Below are 27726 nucleotides of genomic sequence, written 5' to 3'. Positions count from 1 at the left end.
CACATAAGAATTTCATTGATTATTTTCTCATTGTTATTGATTTGTCAGATAGGCCCTAATCGCGAATCCCTCTCGATTTAATAATTTGAATTAGTTTGTCTAGTAAGAGACCGAATGTAAGTAATATATAATATACTATACAATAAATTTATAGCTTTGTGCTGATCGGATCGGGGGGACATTGATGAATTTTGCTGAAAAGACCTCCGAAAGGCCTGTCGTAACAGGAAAATTTCCTTGACTTCCCTGGGCATAGAGTATCATCGTACCTGCCACACGATATACGAATGCGAAAATGGCAACAATTGGCAAAGTAAGCTCCCAGTTAATAACTGTGGAAGTGCTCATTGAACAGTAAGCTGAATAGCAGGCTCTGTCCCATTGAGGACGTAATGCCAAGAAGAAGATCATTTCAGGTAAAATGTAAAACTACACACTAAGCTCTTACGGTGAATTTCACCGTAATCTCAACAGCTGAACAGTTCGGTGAAATAAAACACCGTAATTCCGTCGAAATTTTACGGATTCCGGTGATTTTTCACCGAATACTGTAAAAATTTACCGTACTCCGTTAATTTATTTCACCGAACTGTTCAGCTGTTGAGATTTTACAGGAATCCGTAAAATAATTTAAGTGTGTAGATATGTAGTTACTGCAACATTTTTTAAACAATTTAATAACGCTTCATTTCTACTAAAATATTCTATTTGTTATACTTAAAAGGAATAAAGTCTCACGTTGCATAATTTTTACAAGAAATAAATAAATTTATAAATTTTATTATAAAGAATCAACAAAGTAAATTTGAGGTTTCTGTTCTGCTCAGAAGGTTTGAATACGTTAAAAAAGACATTGTGTTGCTTCGTCGTTCGGATGAATACATACAAATACATTTGACGCGTCATGTTTTGCTTTCACAAGCCGTTTGTATTATACTTTTATATTATAATATTTTTGCTTTTAAACTTTACATTCTCTTGTTCCGCTCTTTTCCTCCAGTGTGTGTTTGCAGCCGTTTCGCGAAACTCATCCTCTCTTTCAATCAGCACAAATATTTGTAATCTAACGTAAGAAATAGTTTTAAACCATTCCTTCATCGCAAGTGTTCCACTGGGTATCATCGATTGGAAGGTTTGTGCACTTGAATTCAGAGAGAAACTAAATGCAACTACAACTCCAATCGTTCTGGCCTGATAGTCAGCAATTTAACGTAGAAATAATAAACTTAATAAGCTTCGCTCGCTCTCTTTCGTCGTGTAATCAAAAAAGGTGTTGAATCAAATTCGTAGGCGCATCGAAGCAATATCGGGTCCAGCTATTTGAGAATGAACAGTTAAAACGACTAGGAGCCAATTTTTTCGATTTCGTCCGAATTCTCAGCGTCCAGCAGATGAATCTTTTTCTGAAAGTGTGCCTCAATAGATCGGCAGATCGCCATGCTTCGGTCGCTATCCACCAGGTTGATGGCGATTCCGTTCTTACCTGTTCCGAATAGATTTGATTAAGGTTTGTTTTTGAGAAAATTTTTGCTGAAACCAGGCCGCCATCTGCACATATCGCTAGAATTCCAATGATATGATATCGAAGAATCATTTGTAAGTATCCTACTGAACCGAAAATTTTAATTCTAACGATATGCGCCGATGACAGCCTGGTTTCAGCCTAAGACGTTTCAGCTAGAATTACTCTCTCACGGGAGCGGTCCATTTTACATAAACATATTTGGCACAAGATAATTTACCCTCATGCTAAATAAACCACAACGGTCATTTGACATAACCAAAATGTTATTACTTCTTTCGAAAAATGCCTGTACTTGATGAAAAAATGTTATGACAAATTACCGTTATGCCAAATAAAGGACTGAAAATCCGATTTTCACACTTACCGAAGCGACCGGTGCGCCCGATCCGATGCAGATACGTTTCACAATCGGCACGGCCGTGTTGATCCATCGGCAGATCGAAATTGACCACGATGGTGACCTGCTCGACGTCGATACCTCTCGAGAGCACATTCGTTGTGATGAGGACCTTTTCCAGTCCGGCACGGAAACGATCCAGCACTGCTAACCGCTGCTCGACGGTCAGCTCACCAGACAAGACTGCCACCGAATGGCCATCCTGGGACATTTTGCCGGACAGCCAACTGGCTGTTTTTCGAGTCTGGAAAATTGTAAGAACAACTCTTAGGTATCACAAGGCTGGAAATAGGTAACCAGATACACGTTTCTAGGGTGACTAGATGTTCAAATTAAAAATGAACCCCGATGATTTGCATGAGGTATCGTTCAAATTAACGAGGGTGTACTGATAGCTTTAGAAACCATTTCATTGGAAATTAAGGTCCTTGAACAAACAATGTTGCAAAGTAAGCTGAGTTTTTCAAAATCAGTTCAATATTTCTGGACAAACATTTCAAAAGGGCACATCGACATTGGTAAACAATAGCTTTGCACGACGCTGTTGAGCCCAATTCAACTCGATCACGCTCACCAATATCACTATCGGGAAGAGCTAACACTAATCTTCCTGATAGTGGTGTTAGTTTGCGTGGGCGGGCTAAAAAGGGCTCAACAGCAACGTTTCCAAAAAAAGGCTCAAGACCTCTTGAGCCCTTTTCAAATGTTTGTCCAGATTTTACTTGTTTTCAATAGTGAATTGATTATCAATAGTTTTACTATTGAAACAGTTAAGGGATGGTACACACATTATGTCACGCTAAATTGCAACATTTTTAAACCCCCCCTTTGTCACACTTATTGTATGAATCGTCCGAAATTTTTGTAAGGCCAGTTACGCTTGGCTCGACCCCCCCCCCCCCCTCGGAGAGTAACATAATTTGTGCATGACCCCAGATTGACTTTTGGATTAATCTGATGAGTATGGAATCATATTCTAGTAACTATTGCATATTACTTATCTAAACATAACATTTCAGGAAAAATACTAAGTATTCACTTACAATCCATCCACAACAGAGAACTTTTAGAGACTTTCATTAACATTTCCTGATTGTTCTATTTTTGGCCTTTTGATGATATTTTTTTTAAGGTTATTAGTCTCTGAGGTTCCTATTTTCTAGACACTTAGTCGCTACCTGCTTTTCTATCGCTTACAGTCAATTTTGAGAATTAAGGTACATACATGACAGAAAATGATCGCCTGCCCAACTGTGATAACGCCGTAGATGTTCGAAATGGCCTGATACTTATCGTCCTGGTTCCGGCACTTGACGTAGTATTGCTTAATGTTGTCCAGGGATTCCTGCTCTCGGGCTAACCGGATCACGATCGGATTCGGAACGATATATTCGGCAAATTCCATAACCTCCCGCTCGTACGTGGCCGAGAAGAACATCATCTGACACCGCGACGACAGCTGCTTGTGTATCCGGATGCACTGGTCCTGGTGGCCTTGGGTGGCAATCATCACGTCCGCCTCGTCCAGCACAAACACGGTAATCTTTTTCAAATCGAACGCCCGAAACTTGATGCCCCAGTCCATCAGTTTGCCGGGCGTGCCGATTATGATGTGATCGGTCAGCTTGGCACCCTTGGCTATTTCTTCTCCCCGAACGGCGTACCGCAGCTTAATCTCCGGACAGAACTTGGCCATTTTGGCGGCTACTTCACCGGTCTGGATAGCTAATTCGTAGGTTGGTGACAGACATATTACCTGTGGATAGTTTTTCCTAGGATCGACGCGACTCAGCATGGCCAAGACGAAGGCAGCCGTTTTACCCGTTCCCGATTGACTCTGAGCTATCATGTTTTGGGGGGGATCGGCCAACAACGTTGGCAACGCCGTTTCCTGGATCTTTGACGGTGCATTGAAACCCATGGCGTACACTCCCTGTAACAATTCCGGCTTCAGGTGCAGAGCTTCGAATGTTTTAACCGAATATAAAGGAGACGAAGGATCCTTCCGCTGCACTTCCAGATCGAGTTTGGACTCCACCAACCCCTTGCGGATGATTTTCATCAGTAAACTGGCATCTGCAGGGCTGAAATGAAAAATTCGAAACAATTAGTTTTTCTGCAAAAAATGGATTATGACGACTGGTATCGACTGAATGTTTCAAAAATAGGAACTTACAAAACCTCAAGCTTGACAAAAAAGGCCAATAATAGACCATACAGTAAACAAAAAAAAAATCCAAATAGGAACCAGGAGATATTAGGATACAGATATAAGAATTTTTCAGAGAATTCGATCGACAAGACATTTCTTAGTAAACTACTTCGACACCTCCATGATTCTATTTGACATGGAAGGTGTTTTCCGTATTTCATATAAGTACATATATTGATTCCACACATAGAACTGCATACGAATTTCCTTGACAAAAAAGGGCTCAACACACCAGAATACATGTAAAGGATTCGATGTTCGCATCGCAGAAGTGGAAGTTTGTTTTTTTTTGGTTTTCGGGCAGCGTGCATTGAGAAGAACAGCAAGCGGATACTTTATAGTTACTTCAAAATACTACAGGGTGATCACTAATTCCTGTCAGTAAAGTAAATGATCGTAGATAAAAGATATATGTTTGAATTTTAATTTCCAGTATACATCCTGTTTTGCATATCTATAAAGTTTGTTTTAACAAAGTAAAGATTAAATCTTTTTTTCATTTACCTTAGTTTTTAGCCATATGTGTTGTTTTAAAGGCATTGCACCTGGCACGCACGTTTTCCACAGATATTGTATTTTTGACTAAACTGACCTGATTGAAACAGCATGTTACCACAATCTTCAAGACTAACTAGGAAATAGCATAAGACTGATTATGGAAAATTTTAGCGAAAAAAATATGTCTTTTTTGGTTAAGAGGAAAATAACCATCATCGTTTTATAAATTTTCAAAACCAGTTTTTTTGCTCAAAATTTAAGCAATGTTCAAGAAAATCTATCATTGCATTACACTTGCTATCGGAATTGCAATGATAGATTTTCATGAGGATTTCTTTAAATTTGAACAAAAAAACTGGTTTTTCGTTTTTGATGATTGAATGATGGATTCTTGAGCCTTAAAATATATGCTTTTGAAAATCGTTCGTGTTAACTGTAATGCTTCTGAAACCAAGCATGTGGCTGGAAATTGAGATAAAAAAATTAATATGTTATCTATGTATAGCGAAGATAAATGTTCTAGATGTCCAAAACTGGATATGCACTGGTAATTAAAATTCATACAACCATATTTTTTCTATGATTACTTATTTTACTGACAGGATATAGTAATCACCCTGTACACTGCCGTGAATCGCAAGTCAGTCCCATCTGTAAAAAGAAGGCATTGAGAAAATGGGCTTTGAAGTTTCCAAACTCGTTTTCTATACGAATATTCAAAAAATTCCACAGGATTGGAAAAAGCTCGAATCTTAATGAAAGTTCCACAAATTGCTTTTCACTATGGTATCTCTCGGAGAAAAATATAAAGATGATCAAAACATGGTTCATTTTTGTGTTATACGGTGCGAAAATCTGTACTGAGACTGATATGCGGTTACTTTTCATTATGGGACAATTATGACTTGCTATTAAATCATATTATATCATTGAGGCAGCTAAAAGAGCATTGGAAGATATGTTAAAAACTGAACTCAACTCAATTATGACGAAAATGCAGATGGGACTGACTTGCGATTCACGACAGTACACAAGGATAAAAAACCGATGAGATCTTTCCATGATGGATTGTATTATTTGATTATATTTCCAATATTATATGCATTGTGGGTTGGGTGGGACCATCAGGGCACCCGATTGAAGCGAGATGGATAGGAAGAGTGAAACTGTCAACTTTCTATCGCTAACATTTCGCGGAAAAAGGGCGCGCTCTTATCTCCATCTATTGGGTCTTTCTGACAAACAATTGTACGATTGTTTGTGTGAACTTACTTCCGGAAGGAGGTTCTTTTTCCCTTGCGGGTTTCGCGTAAGTGTCACTGCTTAAGGGTCCGCCATTCGTTTTTGGCCCTTCAGTCAGAAGTATAATTAAACACAAATAGTGATACAATCTTGAACTAATTGTTCTGTTAGAACAGGCCATTGCTTCCGGTGGATACCTTGCTACAATAGATGGCAGTTCATATCATTATCATCATCATCATCATCATACCAGAACACATGTGAATATAGAATATTTGGTAAAAATGCTTTACGATCAAATAATCCCTTTCTCCAAGGCCAAAACCGGTAGTTCTCGGAAAGATATCGCAATGAAAAGCAAATTGTGAAAGTTTAATTGAGATTTGAACATGTTCCAATAGAGTGATGCAAATTTCAAAATTTTTGCTCTCCTATGCTTAAACGATTTACATTATGGTAAAAAGCATCCTCCCAAAATTTGAAATGATTCGGAAGAAATTTGACTGTGCACACGACATTTGAAGTTTATATGGAGATTACTATGGAAAACGCCAACCTTTTGTGTTCAGCCCACTATCTCTTCGTCATAATATTTTATGGAAAAGTGAACACACTCTTCTCATGTGAAATTCTTCCAGCTACAACTTTGCCGAAGATCACATTTTGATTGGACGTCAGGAAAAATTGTTATTCATCATCATAAAGTGGGTTTGCCTTCAGTAAGCTTCACCAACTATTCGGCAGGCAACAGTGGTGCTCCTGGCGGGAAGAATAGGTCTCTGCACTGTTTTGATTTTGTATGGGATTTTGACTTTTACCAGCCTTGTTGTTTACAAATTTCATGAAAGAGTGAAAGGTAGGGGTACATTTTTATGCAGAGCCCCATAGATCAAAGTAATCCAGGCTACTATGTTTTACAGCAAAAAAGCAGTGTTGCTCTGGAAGTAATTGAATGTTCATCTCAGCATGGTTTAGACTTTGGAATCAAGAATAACAAATTATCCTTACGTCCCAACAAAATGTGGTCTTCGGCAAAATTGTAGCTGGGAAGATTTTACATGGGAAGAGTGTGTTCGCTTTTTCATATATTTTTATGACGAGCAGATAGAGGTCTGAACACAAAAGGTTTGGCTTTCCCATAGTAATTTCCATATAAACTTCAAATGGCGTGTGCACAACCAAATTTCTTCCAAATCACTTCAAATTTTGGGAGAATGATTTTCATCATAATTGACACCGTTTAAGCATCGGGGAGCAAAAATTTCAAAATTTGCATCAGTCTAATGTTCCAATCCTCTGGAACTTTTAGAATATTCGTATGGAAAACGAGTTTAGAAACTTCACAGCCCATTTGCAATGCTATTTCAATGCCTACTTTTTACAGATGGGACTGACTTGCGATAGTAGAAGCATTAACCTAATAATATTTCTATTCTTGCGATGCACGGCAGTACAGCGGTACAGAAAACATTTGTTTCCAGCGCCGGCTGTGTTTTGAAAAAGCCAGACCTAGCGTAGGCAATTGAATGCTGAAACGCAGTAGCGAATTAACCGAAAACATATTCGAAGTGGTAAGTGAAATTAGCAAATTTACAAGACTGTGTGCGAGGAATATTTAGTGAATCATTAAAACAGTGAGCAGTGAAGGGTGCGCAAAAGCTGATAACTCACAGCAATTGAGTTGACGAACAAGAGCTCAGTAACCCAGGACGAGATCATTGAGTGGGTATATCCAGAGAAAACCGTAAGTGCATTTTTCTAATTTTTGTCTCTTTCTCTAAGCTCTCTCAGAAAATATCTGCTATGGGAACGCTGGACCACTTCGTGGCAGGTACTCCTTTCACTAATTACGTTGAAAGACTGGAGAGCCTTAGCCGGTTTAACGGGTTTAACAATTGGGACGAAGAGAATAAGAAATGTATTCTTATTGCTCTGTCTGGTTCGGTTGTATACCACAGTGGCGACTCGTAACCTCACTTTCTACCTGTTCTAAAACCCTAAAAATGACTATTTCGTCAAAATTAGATTATAAATTAAACAGTTAATTTTTAAAATCGTCCTTTCTAACAACTCTCTACTCATTACATGCAAATTTGTTGCTTAAATTCAAAAATTTCTATGCAGGGAACAGGTAGATTTGAGGTTAGGGAATCGCCACTGGTATACGATGAATTAGAGTTAATGTTTCCTGGCGTCGAACTTCAAATGTTGAAATACGATGACATGATTAAATAGTTGAAAGAACGTTTCGATGAAGTTAAACAAAACATGATGCAAAGATATCGATTTTATAATCGATATCAACGCCCTGATGAAACAGCTGAGAGCTACATTCTAACTGTTAAATTGCAAGCTGAAAATTGTGATTTCAAGCAATTTAAAAAAAAAACCGCAATTCAAGATAGACTTATAATGGGATTTTTTAACAAAGAATTACAGAAAAAAAATGTTGATGGATGAGGAATTGAGTTTAGCAACGGTCGACAAGAAGATTATCAGTAGCGAAGTAGCAGGAAACCAAGCGAATTCTATTTTCGGGCCGGAGAGACGTGAATTATCAGAGCGTAACTCAATTAAGAACCGGTTAGGAAGAAAAGAGTATGATTGAAACCCCAGGGAATACGAGCGAGAACCCAGATATTATGGGAGGGGATCCAGAGAGTTTTACAGGCAACCCATAGATAATAGTCGAAGCACTGGTGAGAGAAAACATGTGAGCTTTCGTGAGAGGTCTACTTCAAATAACAGGGACGTGAATCCATATTTGCATATGGCAGTCTGTAACTACTGTAAAAAGAAGGGCCATTTAAGACGACAATGTTTTTCTTATCGTAAAAGAAATTCAGTTAGGTTTTTCGGACAAGGTTCAAAAGCTGAAACATCATATAGCTTCAAACGGGACAAAGAAAATAGCACATCTGAAGTTGAATCTGATAGTATGGAATGCATGCTGATAACCTCTGCAGCGCTGTAAACGAAATTAGGGAGCCGTGCATGGTTGAGGTTGTTGTAGAAGGAAACAAAATGCGTATGGAAATTGATTCGGGAGCGGCAGTATCAGTAATTGGGTTGTTTAGCGATGAAAAATTCGCAGTTTTTTGTAGCTTGATCGAAAGAGCACAGTTTTCCAAGTGTAACACGATTTTATTGCGCTTTAATATCTTAATTTTTATGTAGTAAATGATTAGAATAGATTTAATTCCGTCGACTCAATGACATTTCCATTTACATAATGGCAGCTCGTCCCGGAGTAAAATTTGCCGAGGGGTGATTCAAACGCGATTTCCATACAAAATTCAAACGTGTTTTAAAAATAGTTCCAGGGCACGGAAAATTATGAAACTTTGGATTCTGGCTCAGTTTTTAACGTAGAATCAGAATATGTAAAAAACAGGATACCCCTAAACAAGCCAATTAGCGATATATATTACTTGGAGTTCCTATTGACACCTGTAATAGACAATTAGCTGTTGTAAACGGTGATAGTTTATATTGTGGGAGAGATCAAAGTTAGGGTTGCCTTAAATGGAACAAAGAGCTATTAAAAGTTGATCATCTTAGAATGTGGAAAGAAATTCACGCCCCATGTCGGTCGTATCTGGCTTGATTTCTACTATTCTGAATGGAGATCAGGCTTTATGCAGTAAGCTTCGGTTAACAACTTGGTTCAATGCAAAGGTACAGATAAAATTGTTGCAAGTTCGAAGCAAAAATATTCAAAACATTTTAATAAAGATTTTTTAAAACCAATTGAGAGATATGAACTAAAACATGACCAACCGATTTTTAAGAAAGCGTACACTGTGTCCTACAAACTCAAAGACAAGTTGAATCATCATCTTAACATGACTGAGCAGCAAAATGTAATAACATCCATTAAGGTCAGCGAATGGGCTTCACCGGTTATCGTACCACCAAAGCCGTTTTCCCATACAAAATGGTCAACTTCAGAGAGCTATATTTCCGCCGTTTCTCAACCGATTTTTCTCATTTTTTCTGTGACGAACTACAAATTACCTCAATTTTAAAATAATTATTTGAAAAAAAATGTGTGAAAACTATTGGTTTAAAAGTTACAGATAGGTTGAATTTTGACATACAAAATGCACCAAGACCATTTGGTCCTTATCACGCAATGAACAAATGTGCTGAAGACCCCAAGATGCTACGATGCGTAGTTTTTCTGCTACATCACTTTGTGCCTTGGTGCATTTTTTTATGTCAAAATTCAACCTATCTGTAACTTTTGAATCAATAGTTTTCTCACAACTTTTACAATAGTTTTCGAAAATCGAGGAAATTTGTAGTTCGTTACAGAAAAAATGAAAAGAATCGGTTTAGAAACAGCGGAGATATAGCTCTCTGAATTTGGTAATTTTATATGGGGAAACGGCTTTGGTGCATTTTATATGTCCGATACTGTATATAAAAAAAGAATTTCAAAAAATTACGTCTCGCCATTTTTGGCGGATCCTATTCTTGGCACTTTTGATTCACTTCGGCAGTGGGTTTTTTTTTTGAAAGCTACTACGCTCAAACTTGGCCACAATATGCGTCGTATTGAAGTGCTTCTTATTGCAAAGTTTCAGACAATTCGGCCGAGAGAAACCCCCCATGCCAAAGTGAATCATGGAAGTGCCCAAGTAGCTCTGCACCCTACGACTCAATGAAAAGAAATGAGCTGTGGCCGATAATGTCTGAACACGGTTTTCTGGCGAAACATATTAGGCTGATACGTGCTACGATGGATGATTCGAAATCAAGTGTTCAGATCACGGACGAGGAGACAACCTCTTTCGTGACGTTGGACAGATTGAAGCATTTTAGAATTCACTGTTCAACAATGTACTCGAGGGTGCTATCAGGAGATCTGACGTGCAGAGAAATGGCACTATTATCACAAGGTCGCACATGCTTCTTGGCTTTGTGGATACTATCGATCTTATTGGAATCGATCGCAGATCAGTGGAGGAGGCTTTCGTGCTTTTGAAGAAAGAGGCAGCGAGAATAAGCCTGACCATAAATTCTACCATAACGAAGTACATGGTAGCAGTAAGATAGGTAGGTGCTGAGATAAATGTTTGATATTGATAGTGCAAGAAAGAATTGCGAAAATAATATACAGCAGGGTAGCGGAATTTGGGGCAAGTGTGCCACCTTAAGCAAATTGTTCTCTAACTATGCCTAAAGCTAATGAAATCTACCAATTTAGCCTCATGATGTTAGTTTCACATCTTTTCATAACCACTGTGCTATTTAAAAAGAAAATAATTTCAAAAAGTATTAGTTTTGGAGCTTCTCAAATACCATCCAAAATAAACAATTTTTCGAGACTATGGGGCAAGTGTGCCACCCATATGGGGCAAGACGGCCACCGAATAAACATCGCATGTAATTCTACTTGTAATAAAATTTTATTTATTTCCCATTAATATTACTTACAAAACAGACGCTAATCGATAATTTAACAAATAATTTAAAGTTTACCGTAATAAGGGGATGCTTTATAACAAGGTTCAAAATATGCGTAACTTCCTATTACTCAATTCGAATAACTAAAATGGTTATTTTTGTCTCTATTCAATACAATATATGTATTGCCCTTATATTACGATGAATATGTTTAATATTAAACTAGAGCAGCACTAAATAACGGTAAAATATTGATGAAGATATGTAAAACGGTACTTAATAAGCCGAAAAACATGTTATTATTGAATATTTTGAGAAAAAATCATGTTGGGGGTCAAAAATGTCAGTTATTCCCCTACTATACTTCAGAAACTACTACTGATGCCTCATTTTGGTTTATTATGATGATATTGTTGATGATGTTTACATTTTTATAAACTTCACTCCAACAATTTTTGTTTACCAAATAGGTGGCACACTTGCCCCAATAAGTATGCATTTCATCCCAACTGGATTTCGTATGTAAAACTAAATAATTTTTTGGTTCAAATGCCACAATAACTTACACATTTGAATAGTTCCACGATGTACAGTACGTTAGAAAAATCTGTTAATAATTTACCTTTCACCATGCTATTTAGAAACAACGAAATCTTATAAAAATCCTCTCAAATTTGGTTGTCTTTGCACAAGTCGATGTAAATACGTGAAAAATAGAGCAATTTTCATCATAATTTAATCATTGTATTATGAACTATAAGGGAACATTTTGTTAAGCTCAAAGAAAAAATATATATATTGTAGTTTTTATAAAAAGCAGGGGTGGCACACTTGCCCCTATGGCAAACCCTCCCCCAAAGTCCGCTACCAGGTAGAGGTCGGTGACTTCGTCGAAGATTTTCTTTAACTTGCACCAAAACTTTTCACAGGATTTACTTTAAAAAATTTCACAGATACTATTCTGTGAAATTTTTTAAAGTAATTCCTGTAAAAAGTTTTGGTGCAAGTTGAAGAAAATCCTGAAAAAAAATCTTTGGACAAAATTCTGGGTGATTTTGAGGAAAATCTCTAGAGGAATTTTTGGATGAGTCTCCGAAAGTATTCCAGTGGATAAAACGATAGAAACATTACTGAAGCTTTTCTTTGAAAAATCTGAGAATATATTACTGGAACATGATTAATAGTCTTGAAAGCTTTCAATAAAACCTCTAGAATGTTGCATCAGGATTAATTGCAACGAGACTTTAAATTAGTGACTTTAGATACCATATCGATTAAAGACCTCCCCTTAGAAATAGAGGCTTTTTGGGAATATAGTGAACCAGTCTCTAGAAAGAGAATTGCTACCAGGCCTGTATCATGAATCGAAATTCTAACTTACTTGAACGCTTCCGCGTCTTCTGCGGAACTAACGGTCTCTCCGTTTTCGCTGTTAGCTCCTTCCTCTTTAGCTGCCGGTTCCGAAGGTGCTGCCGTGGCTGGTTCAGCCGTACTAGAATTCGATACCTTTCCCTCTTCGGGCGATTCCTCCTTCTTGGTCGGACTTTCCGCTTCCTTCTTTTCTTTGTCAATGCTCAGTTCGTTCACCTGATAGAATTCCATCCCAGTTAGCACAGATAACAAGTTCCCTCGTTTGCCAACAACTCACCAGGGTGGAAATTTCCTGATCCTCAGCTTTTTTGATCCAGTCCGATCCGAGAGCAGCAGCCCCCGTCGTACTCGACGCAGTTGTGTCCGCCATCCTTTAGGAACAATCCGGGAGCAAAACCTAGTGACGTTTCCGGTAAAACAAAGCGGGTCACTGCAAATCTTTTCTGTCCGAAAAAGATCCTACTTTTTATTATGGTATACTCAACGCGGTACTTAATCCGGAACGGCAGCCTTGGCGAATGCTTTTTGTCTTTCACTGCGCTGTCGTGCAGTTTTGTCGTGTCGTCTGCCAAAAACGGTCAAAGGCTCGAGTACACTTTCAACAGGTCCAATGAGTTTGATCGATCAAAATTTGCACAACTATTTTTTTCTTGACAAAGCGTCATTGATATAGCCCATTTTACGAAACGACAACACTGATGATATTGCTGTTACTTTCACACGTTACGACAACATTTCATTCATAAAATAAACGATCAGCTGTTCAAAAACATCTCGTAAAATGGACTATACTGTAGTTGGGAGTGGAAATATAATTTCATAAAACATGATCGATTTATTCATCGACATAATCAAGGCCTATTCAAAAATCGTGCGAGAAATACACACGAAAGCAAAAATGCCACCGAACACACAAAATAAATACGAAAACTAATGAGTTTTTACCCTACAGTACACGGAGAAAAAAAAATACGAATTTTGAAGATAATAAATAATTTATAGTGGTTATCACGCCCAATGAGCCTCTGTACGTGCCATAAATTTCTTTGTTCTTTTGACTTTTACTGTGCGCCGTGTGTTGGTGCTGTCTCGCTCTCTCTCTCACGGGTAACTTGAAAACAGAGCGCACAGTAAAAGTCAAACGTGTTATGGCATGCAGAGGCTCATGGTATGAGCCTTTGTACGTGCCATAAATTCTTTTGTTCTCATGACTTTTACTGTGCGCCGTGTGTTGGTGCTGTCTCGCTCTCTCTCACGGGCAACTTGAAAACAGAGCGCACAGTAAAAGTCAAACGTTTTATAGGATGCACAGGCTCATGGGTGCCCTACACGGAGAAAATGAAGTACCCAAAAGTGAGTTCATTCCACTCAATTCGTGGGGTTCGTGCGTTAACCTAATTTTGAGTTGATGGGGTAGAAGTTGTTTTCATTTGCAGCCGTGCTAAAACATACCTACTGGCTATGTTCTTTTCACTCAACCGCCCGGATAAAAACGTATCATTCAGTGAATGGAATAAACCATTAATGTACAATATAACGTATTGGATACAATACAGTGTATTGTAATTGAATGTCGAAGCAATATTATTCATGTTTGGATATACAATTCAAAAACAATATAATATGTTGTAACAGAACATTGTATTGTTTTTAATTGGTTTTATACCTTACAATTTTGGTCAAATTCCTATTTTCGCGTAAAACAACTGTTGCTTTTTTCTATGTAGCTTTGCTGAAAGAAATAAACAAAACAAGTTCAAAAAGCAAGAAATGTTGGGTGGAAAATATTTAAAAAGTCAAAATAAGTAGTTTTTTAGAAGTCACTTGACATTAGCTGACATGCAACCATGATACAGTTTGTTGAATTGTTTTTGTATTGTACAACAATACACGAATTGCTTATCAAGACAATACATGAACAATATATCATATTGTGTTTTCAAAATATTTGTATGAGAAAATATCTATATTTCAAGCCTAATTTTTCAAATCGGCGTATCTAACATTTGGAAGGATTCGAGAAAAATGCGATGCAATATATTGTAAAGCATTTTAAATCCTGTTTAAAATGTTTTGCATTTTTTCTATTGCTGTGTCTTCTGTAAGTTGAAAAAAAGAACACCGTTTCTAACCACTATTAAACAATTCCGATTTGTTTTGAATTAGATTGAAAAACTGGTGAAAATATCGAATAAACCCTTTTGCTTTGTGCTGCTCACATACACCATGATGATTCGTCAATATCATACCTTGCTTGATACATACACCTTGCTTGATGCGTCGGTTTGACAGTTCATTTATCACATGCGTCACGTCATATACACCAGTATTGTTTTGAAGTTGCACATACACCGGTTTGCAAATTCCCATAAAACATAATAAAGTTTGTTCTATTCGTCAGTTTCTACGTTCAACTACAACGAATATTGAATGTTTCCAATTTCAACTCGACTAACAGGAGCACCGGACGGAGCCGTGAGTAACAAAAGTAAATGGAGAACAGTTCTTGTGAAAAATTTGGTGAGAAATTTGTCTAAAACCGAATACTGATGATGTTCCACATCAGTTTGCCGACCCGTCAGCTTACTGCAGCTGTGAAAATCCGAATCTCTCGATTTCCAACATGTTTAGTAATTCGAAAACAGTATGACGTATCTGCTGATTAAAATTTTATGTTTTGATTCTGCATATAGGTCGCTTTGCTATGAGCATATGTACGGTGTATGTGCTAGCATGAAAAATGTTGACAGTTGAGTCGCTTTGCAATGGTAGGGTGTATGTAGCCAAATTAAAAACACTGAGTAAAGTGCACATAGGGCAGAATTGAAATTTATTTCAAAAAATCAAAAAAATGTTTTAGGATTACTTTTTTGGACTCAATATGTAGATTATGCGTTTGTCAAGCCCATGCAAAGCAAATCTCGATTTGTTTATTTTTGCAGTTACGTCGGAATGAAGAATTATGCTTGATTTGTATTGTTACGATACTTAACCACCCATACATTATATTGCAAAAATCTCATATACCATACAGTGAACTGTTGAAAACAATATATTGTACTGTAATTGTATTGTCATTTCACAAAACACTGTATTGTATTTCCAATATATTGAATGGTACTGTTTCAATACGTTATATTGTTTTTGTATAGTATTTTTTATCCGGGCGGCAGATCAAATAACTCAACTTCCAGTACTGTGCCACTTACTCAAATTTGGGGTAACGCACAAAGGTTCGGTTTTTGAGTTGTTTTGCTCTTCGCTCTCTGACAACAATAGAAGGAGCGAATGAAATAGGGAGAGAAAAATAACTCAAAAGTAAGTTAAAATATACTCAAATATGGGTTTTCCGTTTTCTCCGTGTAGTGTAGATGTAGTTGTGAACCTTAGAGGAAAACAATATGCACTCTGTTTCGAAAAAGACCTAGACTCCGCCTATAAATTTTCCAAATTGGGTAATTTTTCCATATGCACTTTGATGAGTCTAGAAAGCGTGTGCAAGTTTCTTTGAGGAAAACAAAAACAAACTGTGTATGACGTGCGTATGCTAGTCTTCGTGTGTTCAAATGCCACTAAGCTCTATAATTAAAGAAAAAACCAACTGTAAAATTAAATAAATTAACGATTAGATCAATATTTTTTTATCCTGTTGAAAGGGTTGTAAGAAACACAGAACAAATCACGTTTAAAATCATATGGGAAGTATGCACTTCAACAGAAAAGTAATCGCCTATCTCGATGCGTGGGAAATGTCTTGCAAGAAATGCTCAAGAAAAGCATTTTTCTTTGGTCGCAGTACGCAGTTGAACAGAAATGTCAATTCAAAAGGAGCTCACTGTAGAAAATTTCTTGACCATTTCTTGGGCAGAAATTTTTACTTTTCTTGAGCGGAACAGCATACCTTGCTATAGTCGCGAAAACATATACGCCCACGTGGTCATTATCCATGCTATTAATGTTTTTCAGTGATCAACACATAGTTTCAATCTATCTGCAACACTGTCGAAAATATCGTACTGATAAATTGCCATTTCATCTGCTTGATTTAAAGCTAAACTTAACCCATCAGTGATATCCATAGTCTATCGCCATCAATGCACTGGTGATGGAGTAGACAGCATGATGTTGATGTGATATGGAATGATCCGATTTGTATCGCAGTCGGCCTGTACAAATCAGCAAATTTTGAGCATTGATGGTGACATCAAGCAACTCTGATCACAAGTTATGCGAGATTTCAAATGCGGGAACACCAAATGCGGTAAGATTTTTTAACAAGAAAGGCGATGTCATAGTTTGATTTTTTTTGATGGGTTGGCGGTGATATGGATCATGGTTGCTAAGTATCCTTTGATTACTTTGTGTTACCGCGTTTGAAGCCCAGTTGGGGTGCATTTGCACGTCAAACGCAAACAGCAATACATTCAAAACAGTAAATTCCATTTAACTGATACGGTTACCGTGTCACAAACTGTAGCTTTGAAGTTAAATAATATGAGGCATAGAGTTTTAGATTACCGGGTGCCCCCGTTGGTTTGACCACATTTAATCTGAACACTTTTTAATTTGTACCCCGCTAATTTGCACATCGTTCAGATTAAAAATGGTTCAAACGTCATTTAGCTCATGGAACGGAGTAAAGTGGAATGGAACGCTGTGGAACGAAATGCAGAATCAAAACAAAACAGTGAAAGAGGTAACCAGAAACACGTTTCTAGGGTGACTAGATGTTCAAATTAAAAATGAACCCCGATGGTTTTTATGAGTACCGTTCAAATTAACGGGAGTGTACGGTATAATGAACTGTTTAAGCACGATTTTATAGTTTGAGATGGAAAGCAAAGTTTTTTGTATGTGTGATAATGAGAAAATGTATGAGTTAGTGAAAGAAAGAGTGGATTAGTAAATTAGAGAGTTTATAAGATGTAATAAATTCCTATATCGACTCTTCCAGCTGCAGGCTTAACGGAAACTCATCTGCGAATTCAAGGTTATTTTGCGGAATTAATATTTAACTCAAAATTCACGACACAACTCTTCACACGATTTGACATTCCTTTGGACTTGGTTTGCAAAATAGGGTCCTAAAGCCCTGTCCCAATTTTAGTGCCAAACGATTAAGTTTAGGCCAAAAACACATGTTTACTCAATTTTCTAGTGATTTCCGTTGGTTTAAGCTCAAAAAACATTTTTTTAGATTTTGTCACATCCTTTGGCTTAAACTCAAATATTGAGTGTATTTTGTTTTCCGTGTTCCTTACGAAATGTCAGATAGGAACAATCCCAGTGGTCGAACTAAAACCCCTGTGGTGTTTTTGTCGACTAAGCGAACGTCAAACATGATCAAAAGTGTCAAGGTTCATTAATGGACCAAATTTTTAAATTAAAGTTTAAGCATGATGTAGCCATTATTTGAGCGGGAAAAATTGCTAAAATAGTTACAGTAACATGCTCTTTCGTGTTATTAAATAAAAACAGGATTTCATTAAAAATTTTAGGACCCAAATTTTACATACAAAGGTATCGACCGTGATAATTATATTACAGTGGGGATTCGCTGGTTGGAACACGACTGCCTTCCATCTAACGAATCTGACCCGTTAGTTGGAATGACTGACAGCTGGTGAAAATGCTCCAGACTAACGCATCTGGAGCGCAAATCGTCACGAAACGCACATATACATACACATTTGTCTTTGATATATGGATACTTCAATGCGACGGTAGTCAGACGTCAAAGTCAATTTGACATCTTCTCCTGACATTTGAGTGCTTTTTAGTTGACATTTTTCCCAACCAGCGAACATCCAACCATCGAGTCATTCCATGTAGCGGACCCCCAACGAGCGAATCCCCACTGTATTGAAATTGTTTATCGGCATATCGGTCTATTTGCTCGAAGTAAGAGGGAGCATGGAGAAGAAAGTAATGAATACTAGATGGATAGGTACCGTTAGGGAACGGCGAGAGAAATTGGATTAGATGTTGAAGAGGGCATACCATATGAAACAGTATTACTTGAGACGTCTGAAACAACAAAGTGAAGTCCGAAACGTAAACAACAGGACCAGCAGCTGTCAAATAAGTGAGGTTAGGCTCGTCATATGCAGCGCTCTATAAAAACATATGTTTTGTCCCTCCCAAAATAATCAAATTAAGAACACTGGACGCCATGTTGAATTGATGTTGGGTTGCAACCATGGTAAATATTGGCTCATGCCCCGCATAGAAAACTACCATTCTCTAAACTAGACAAACTTTTCCATGAACGTAATGGAAATGGTTACCTATTTGAATTTTGGTTCCCATGCATTCTCCCGATTATGGTAAAACCATACTGTAACGTCAAGCATTACTGTTACATTATCGGTTACAGTTTACAAATAATCTGGTAATGTATCCGAACAGGTTGAAAAGCTTCGACCATATAACAACATTTTCAAACTACATCACCTGTGGTCTACGGCTCAGCAGCTGCTGTAAATTTGCCTCGCATTTTTTCGCAATGTTTTTTTTCACCCACTCACTCAGTTCGTCAGAACTGAGTGAACTGCTTTACAGAAAAGTGTTTTTCGACAATTTACTGTTTCAAAAACAATCAAAGCTAGTGTGCTGGTGAATCTACATACGTTGGAAATTGAGTTTTCGGTAAGTTTAATGCGAAAGTGCTTAAAAACATACACTAATTTTGTCCCCTCACAACTTATTTCACAGCCAGAAACATGTGAATGTCCATGTCGGCAATAAAAATTCGACGGATTCAGCACCTTCAGAAAAATCTGTTATGTAAAAGCGTAATCACCACCAGTACCAGCAGCAGGAATAGGAGCGGAGAGGATTGCACGGGGGTAATATTACACAAAGTACAATCCAAAGCAGTATCGGTAATAGAATTGGCGTTTGGCAGTAAATAATTCATCCGTTGATGCAGTACCAGGAAAGACCAGACGAATTATTAACCACAAGTGTGACATCCCCGGTTATTGGTTTAATAAAATTTTCTATGTTCAAAACATTTATTTATTCTTAGTTTTCTAAAAAAAAGAAAAAACAAATGTTTTTGTACCATATCAACAACTGTTTCTTGTTAATGTAGGATTATACTCCAACTATAGTTTCAGCTTTCCGGTTGTTTGATTTTCAACCTTACTAGATATGTTCCTTTTGCTGTTCTTATTCAAAATTTGTGTTTTCGAACGGTAAACATTCTTAACGACCCGTTGTTCATATGGTCAGATCTCGAAAAACATTACCCAGAACAGTCGAAACATTACCGAGCAGTGGTTGGCTTATGGTCGAATGCACCATTTTAGAAATGGACAAGGCTGGTAGCAAAAAGTGGTACCGAAAAAAGTTATTTTAGTGACCACATTTGAGAAATAAGTGACTAAAAAGTGACTTTCAGTTCTCAAAAAAGTGACTAAAAAGTTACTTTTGGTTCTCGAAAAAGTTACTAGAAGTGATTTGACAATCAAACCGTAATCAGTTTTATTTCAATTCTAATATACTGTTTTTCGATCAATATCCAATATTATAGGGATTATTCAATATGATCTTCTGCAGGCAGTAAGTCTAATTGAGTACCATATTTGTAAAATTTTATTGTAACTCCAAAATTTCAAGATAGGGTGCAAAGCTACTTGGGCACTTTCATGATTCGTTTTGGCATGGGGGTTTATCTCAGCCGAATTGTCTGAAACTTTGCAATAAAAAGCGTTTTAGTACGACGCATATTGTGGCCAAATATGAGATCTGTAACTTTCAAAAACCTACTGCCGAAGTGAATCAAAATTGCCAAGAATAGGATCCAGCTCCCTATTGCCTACAATTTTTTCAAGCAGAAAAGTTGACATTTATTAAATATTTTTCAATCTTTCAAAAATGTTGTGTCTTTTATATCACCAAAGTATTTTATTTTGTAAATTAGAATAATATTTGGAACATTTGTATTTTTTTTGTCATTTCACATTTACTTAGAGTTTGGATGGCTCTAACACTTCTACCTAATAACGTCAATATTTTATGTAACTAGATCAAAATCACCGAAAATGTTATACTTGGACATTAATCAATATTTCAAATGAAAAATGATGATAGAAGATCTAACATGATTGAAATACTTCTTAAACCGCGTCCTTCAAACACCGCCTAAGGCAGAACAAATGGTTGATATAAGCCTGAGTGACATTGAAATTTTCCATCAGTAAATTTAATGGGAGGTACTTTTGGCCGAATGGACATTTAGCATAAAGACGATAGGCTTAATAGGCTATTATTTTGAGTTATGCTGTCAAAGTAGTTAATAGCACTGAACTTCTAATATTGCAATCAAAATTACTTGAACACTTTCATATTTCACTTGACATTGGGGGTTATAGTTGGTCGAATATAACTCTGTGGGTTTCAAAAACCTCCTGCCGAAGTGAATCAAAAAAGCCAAAAAGAAGATCTAACAACTAACATTTCTTTGAAGAAAGCATGCATGATTTCATGAATGATTCAATGAAAACGATAAATTCGCGGTAAATGAATCGTCGAAAAACACGAGGTCTTTTTAACGTCGTTTTTTGGATATTATAGATTTTGTAATATTTTAAGTTGCTAATGTGCTTTATACCATGATGGTTTGGTTAATAAAACGAATTTCGAAGACAAAGAGAATAATTAGGATGAGTATTCTCAAACGTAATGTTCGACAATGGAAGATACTGCCCATAATTGCATGTCAGTCCCATGTTTACTTGATTTCTTATTAACATGGGACAATTATGCGTTTATGGGCAGGATAAACATCAAATTATCCACCACAAGGTAAGAACATTTCTTTTAAATGAGATTTCACGAGATAGGGAGCCGTATTATTTTCTTGGCAATTTTGATTCACTTAGGGCCGATTTCTTCACCTTCGCTAAAGCCGTCAACCCCGTTTACCCATATGATTAAACTAGGTTTAAAGCCTAAGCGGGGGTGAAGAAATCGGCCTTTAGGTAGTGGAATTTTTTGAATGCTACTGAGCTTATATTTGGCAACATTATGCGTCGTATTGACGTGCTTCTTATTGCAAAGTCTTAGAATTCGACCGAGAAAACCCCCCCATGGCAAAGTGAATCATGAAAGTGCCCAAGTTGCTCTGCACCCTATTCAAAATAGGGAATACTAAACATTTGAACCTTTAGTTCAATAACAATGAAGTTACACCATACTAATAATAGCTTAGATACTATTAGAAATTATGTGGAACTCTATGAAAGATTAACCCCTTGTTTTCTATCTTTATTAACGAGATTTTTAGCCCTGGGCTAGCTCATCTCGGGACCATGAAATTTTTAATGACTATCTCGGGGGTAGGATTCGATCCCACGTCCTCGGCGTGAGAGAGATTAACCTTTTTTTTCAAGCTTTTTTCACATGAAAACCATGAACCAATATTTTGATAATGACATGAAGTTGTTCTGACCTAACTTAAAACTTAGCCTTAATTAAAAAAGGCCGATTCATTATTTTCTCCAGCTCAAAATAGTTGAAAAAAGTGACTTTTTGACGAAAAAAGTGACTTTAGTTGAAATGGCTTCAAAAAAGAGACTTTAAAGTGACTGACCTCAAAAAAGTGACCAAGTCACTAATAAGTGACTCGCTACCAGCCTTGTTTGAAATGGTTGAAAGTGAACCATAAACCATATTCCGTACGGTTTTGTTGTGGTTTGGATTTATGCGGGGCCACCCCCCTGTGTGAAACAAAGCAAGATACATGAGTAATTTCAAATTATTAATAGTAGGATGCGTTGATTTAAATCTTTCAAAAATTCTTTTCTATCCAGCTTTTTACGAGCGTTAATGGCTGCCGCCCGCAACCCGGATAAAAAATACAATACAAAAACAATATAACGTATTGAAACAGTACCACTTAAGTAGCCTCGCTTTCTGGTAGGGATCAGTCGATATGACGTTTGGCTTGGGTTCGTTCAATATAAAACGACTCAAGCCGAACGTCGAATCTACTTATCCCTACCAGAAAGCGAGGCCGTTTGCGGCAGCCATTAGGGTGTTTTATGTATTTTGGACAGAGCATTACGCGTATATAATTTGGCCACCTCCATTTGATTTTGCCGTAAATGGCTAAAATATATACGCGTTACGGTCCAAAATACTTTGATCACCCTAGCGCTTTTAAAAAGCTGGATATATTTATGAAATCCCTAACCTCAAACCTACTGAGCATTCATAAATAATGGGGCTTTATTACCAATCAAGAGTGAAAAATACCCATTGATGGTGGTAAGCTCCATCGAAGTTAATACCACAATACGCCAATCGCGTATTAACTTCGATGGAGCTTACCACCATGAATGAAGTTTGAAGAGAATACTCTTTAATGAGTAAGTCGATCTTACTCTTTTAATGAGTTAAGCCGCTTTACTTGAAAATGGGTACTTTTTTATCTACTTTCAAGTAAAGCGTTATGAGCGTGTTTCTTTAGCGTGTTTGACCAGGTAGTAAACACCAAACAAAACACCTCGCTGTCATTTTTGTTGTTGCCCGGAAAATGGACGCTACAAAAAGTGCTCCGTAAGTTTCATCACCTTTTTCTCTACTTCCGCTCCGGCCAATTATCATTTCTTCCTGTTGATCCTTCTAGCCTGATCGCCGAGAGTGGCTCCTTCTGTCGGCTGTGCCTTAAAACCGATTCCATTGAGGTGGTGTTCCAATCCCCGGAGGACGCAAACGAGTCGCTGCTCGGCATCATAAGCGAGTGCCTTTCGATATGGCTCACCGTGACGGAGGACTTCCCGCTGGCCATTTGCCACTCGTGCTCCATGTCGATCGAAGCCATCCGTCAGTTCCGGTACAACTGCCAGCAGTGTGATTTCTACCTGCGCAGTCACCGATCGGCTGTTGGTGCGGGACAAAATCCGACGTCGGCGGTTGTGGTCGATTCCGACCTGGATTCCACTGGGGAGCAAAAACCCGTGATAGGACAGATTGATCAGATCGATGCGACGATGATGCAACAGGAAACATACTCCGTACAGGAAGTACACTACGAAGAATCTGCCATAAGCGGGACGCATGAAGCAAACCAACTCGGAACGGTTTACGGTGGCCAGATGACTGAACAGGTAGGAACAGCCTTGGGGCTAGGGTTACCCTATTTGAGGACCCATAACATTTTATACGAAACATCGTCATCCCGTTGGGTTCAAAGAGTAGCGCTCCATATCACAGAGTACTTGTTATTGTTATTTTGTAATTGATCCCTTTTTTGCTACAGCAAGTTTCTGCCGATGTTAACATCTCGCTGAAGAAGTTTGACTGTCCCGAGTGTGGCAAACAGCTGTACAGCTCCAGGATGTTGGCGCAGCATGTGGTTCGGGAGCATCGTTTATGCCACGGATGCGACAACTGCGGAATGTCCTACAACAGTGAGCAGAAGTTGCATTCCCACCGGGAGAGTTGCTCAGGGCGGCCTTCGAAGTTCATGTGCACTCAGTGTCCCAGCGCCAAGGTGTTCGCCACGGCCATCAGTCTGTCCATGCACCTGTACTACGCCCACGACAGTATAAAATCCGTGGTCTATCGCTGCGAGGCGTGCAAGAAAAACTTCAAAAACCGAACGGGTCTCAAATATCACTACAATGCGCGCCACGGTTGTACGATGGTGGAATGCGAAATCTGCCGGAGGCCGTTCCCCACGGAGGAGAGCCTGTACTACCACAAACAGGCGGATCACTGATGGATTTTTTTTATCAGGATGACCGGAACAGTATTGTACAAATGTATTTCGACTGAATATTTTACCATGCAATAAATGCAAATATCTTTTACAGGGTGTCGACTCAATTTTGAAAATAAAATTCCCTGACCTTCCAGTCATTTTCCAGAAAAGTTCCAGACCACTGAGTTGGTTAATTTGAACCGAAATAAGCACGATTTTTACAAGATGCATATCGACGATTTTCATGATGTTTATGTTATAGGTCGTATGAATAAACTGATCAAAAGCTTTTACTTTATTAAGATATATGTACTTGCCAGATGACATTATTGAACGTTTTTCAAGTTGATGTGATAAAACTGAACAATTTTCAAACTTGAAGATCCGTATGAACAAAGATAAACTACCTCAGACCTAATTTAAAATTTTAAGCATGAATGAAAATTTTGGACTTTATACCATACTTTTTTTAGTGGAAGAAAGCCATCCTAAAATTTAACTATTTATTTTTCCAGGCAAAATTCTAGCCATTGCCATAGAACTTTCTTGGAAAATTGCTTCAAGGAATTCCACATTGATTGCTCAGAAATTCTTAAGATATTTTTCCAGATATTCCTTCAATACTTCTCACTGAACTCTTGAAAGATTTCCTCCAGAAACCTCATCTCCAAGATTCTCTAAAAATTGTTAGAAAATTTTTTTCAGTCTTAAATATTTCTAAAAATAGCATTTGGAATTCTTAGATTTATTTCAAAAATGCTCCAATTATTTGCTTAATAAAAAATCGGGAAGGAAATTCCAAATTACACCAGGAAAACTGAAAAAAAGCGAGAATTTCAAAATAGAAATTTGGTTGTCACTCAGTATTACGATTTTATTTCATTCCTTTTTCGACATTGGTTTTTGTTTCGCGAAACGGAGTTCGTCACTGTGGTCGTCCTCCTTGGTCATTTTGGGGATGGGATTATCTTGTACGTTATCCCGAGCCCATTTTGGAGGCAATCCGATGGTACAGTTGACAAAATCAGGATGACCCTGTCGGACATTTTTGGCATTTTGGACGATGTGCTGGGATACTTGGGAAACCGCTGGCTTATCTTCTATGGCTGCTGCTAGAGCTCCGAACCTTTGGGATATAAGTAAAGTTATCGATACCGAACTAGTATGGATTTATTTTCACTTACATCTTAGTAGGTTGAATGAAAATTAAGAACTGATATATCATATACTTTGTTCAATACTGCGTAGAACGACAGAAAGAATGGTTTGATTAATGAAAGCGACAACCCAACAACTGTTCAAACAATACACATGTGCAAGGCAATGATGTACAAAATTTGAAAACATTTGAAGGTTTCCTGATACCTATTACTCATAAGTATCATGTGTTCGGACAATTAAATCGACAGAACAAGTAGCATGCCAAAAACAAATCGATACATAAATTGAGAAACAGCATTGAGGAATGGATGAGTTCTAGGAAACTAATCCAATAATTCATCGAGCAATTCGCGTCTACGAAGGTAATTGCCACAGTTGACCCTATGCGTGAAGCTCCGATTATTTTACATGGCAAAGTATAGGAAGTCAATTTTCAAATGCTTCTAAAAAAATCAAAACATTTTTTAAATAAATTCTGTTGAGTGTACGGGGTTAGACTATTGATCAACTATAGAATCAGCAGCATATTGAGAAAAAAATATAAAACTCAAAATTATATGCCTATAATGTAGCCCTTCAAAAGTATATCAACATATACTGAAAAGATTTTAAATAACTATTGTAGTTAATTTTATATGAGCATTTGAAATTTCGCTCCCTATACCTTCTCGGGTAAAATTTTCGACGCTTCACGCATCGAGCAAACTGTTCCCAGATGGCAGCACCGTACCTTCGTACACTCGAATTGGGTTTACTCTACGAGTAGCGTGAGATGACAATAGAGCTTAGTGACATTTGAACACACGTAGACTAACATACGCTCGTCATACACAGTTTGTTTTTGTTTTCCTCAAAGAAACTTGCACACACTTTCCAGACTCATCAAAATGCATATGGAAATATTACCCAATTTGAAAAATTTACACCCGGTTTTTGGGTGTTTTTCTAGACTGAATGCATATTGTTTTCCTCTACACGGAGAAAACGAAGTACTCAAATTTGAGTTCTTCCTACCCAACTAGGCACGTTTGTGCGTTACCCCAAATTTGAGTAAATGGCCTAGTACTCAAATTTGGGTTACCGCACTAAATTCAGTCAGTGGGTAATTTTTACGTAATGCTGCCTTTGGTTGAAAAACTCAAAAATAGGTATTCTTTAATCGTAGGGAAATGCATACGAAAAAATAGTGAAAAATGCTTCAAGTCATGCTTTTGTGAATAAAAACATACCAGAACTAATGATAAAACCATTTATTTTATTTTATGTTGGCATCAGTATCAGTGCTATGTTTGCTCTTAATGATTAAATACTAACGACAAATATTGCTTGGACACACTATGATTTTTTATAAATATTAACAGTAATAAACAGTAACGCTGACGGACAACATTTATAAAGTGCGGCTGAAACGGAAGGAGCAACTGTTGGGAACAGTACCCAGCTTTTCGATTCCGGAAATCTTGCACGTTGGATAAATACAGGAACGGTAAAAAGCAGTTCTTTCGGAATGGTAGTTATCGAGACCGGGAATGTAGTAAACAGACTCTTCTAGATTCTGGCAAGCCAACCACCCATAAGGAACAATATTATTAATAACTGAACTCCTGAAATTAGAAAGAGAAAACCTTTATAGTTTTCTGCACATTGAACTTTTTTTTGTGGAAGTAAGATCAAAGATATTTACCTTTCCTGAATCCGGAAAAATTTGCTGGCCAGCTGCTGGAATTTTGTAGAAAAATGACTATAGGAACAGTAGTGGAGCACTAACTATATAGTTTTGAGCAAAATTACACGAAATTATTTCTTTTAGAATTATAAATGGACATAAATACAAGAACTTAAACGTACAACGACGATGACCGATCTGAAATGATCAGTTTTGACAGTTCAAAATGGATGCCTCATTTTTTCATCCAAAATTGAGTTTAAACTACTCAACGTCCAGTACGTAGCTCAAATGCCTCACGTTGAGTTATTTTTACTCAATCTTGTGTATTTTAAGTGTTTGGCGATTTGATGATTAATTTACACACTTGAGCGATTGATGATATACTGCAATTTTGAGCTATTTGTCAATGCATTAAGTGATCAATGCTGTTTACATGAATGCTAAGTATAGTATAGTATGTATGAATAATCTAAGATTCTGTTACTAGTTTTGCCTCTGAAAGTACGCAAGTTCATATATTAAAATT

General features: G+C 37.4%; 2 protein-coding genes and 1 long non-coding RNA gene across 4 annotated transcripts; 1 reads left to right on the top strand and 2 right to left on the bottom strand.

Moving 5' to 3' along the window:
* Positions 1-893: 893 nt before the first annotated feature.
* On the bottom strand, positions 894-13259 carry LOC5572595 (DEAD-box helicase Dbp80). Of its 2 annotated transcripts, XM_021857341.1 has the most exons (6): positions 13121-13259; positions 12935-13054; positions 12668-12873; positions 3148-4006; positions 1890-2166; positions 908-1483 (listed from the first exon to the last, which is right to left on the bottom strand). In XM_021857341.1, the coding sequence occupies exons 2-6, from the start codon at positions 13025-13027 to the stop codon at positions 1344-1346; spliced, it is 1575 nt and encodes a 524-aa protein (XP_021713033.1). In that variant the 5' UTR covers positions 13028-13054; positions 13121-13259; the 3' UTR covers positions 908-1343. The 2 variants fall into 2 exon arrangements, with proteins under 2 accessions (XP_001654105.1, XP_021713033.1); XM_001654055.2 differs by having other exon boundaries at positions 894-1483; positions 12935-13258.
* Positions 13260-23120: 9861 nt separating this feature from the next.
* LOC5572596 (zinc finger protein 62 homolog) lies at positions 23121-24490 on the top strand. The gene is made up of 3 exons (XM_001654056.2): positions 23121-23223; positions 23294-23774; positions 23927-24490. Exons 1-3 carry the CDS (start codon positions 23201-23203, stop codon positions 24386-24388), a joined length of 966 nt encoding a protein of 321 aa, XP_001654106.2. The 5' UTR covers positions 23121-23200; the 3' UTR covers positions 24389-24490.
* Positions 24491-25218: 728 nt separating this feature from the next.
* Positions 25219-26014, bottom strand: LOC110681499. Its single transcript, XR_002503227.1, has 2 exons — positions 25555-26014; positions 25219-25496 (listed from the first exon to the last, which is right to left on the bottom strand). It is a non-coding gene; the product is annotated as an uncharacterized LOC110681499 (long non-coding RNA).
* Between the last annotated feature and the right edge of the window lie 1712 nt (positions 26015-27726).

This window comes from Aedes aegypti, chromosome 1 (genome assembly GCF_002204515.2).
Source record: "Aedes aegypti strain LVP_AGWG chromosome 1, AaegL5.0 Primary Assembly, whole genome shotgun sequence".
NCBI classification, from domain to species: Eukaryota; Metazoa; Arthropoda; class Insecta; order Diptera; family Culicidae; genus Aedes; species Aedes aegypti.
This window is presented reverse-complemented; position numbering and strand designations above follow the sequence as displayed.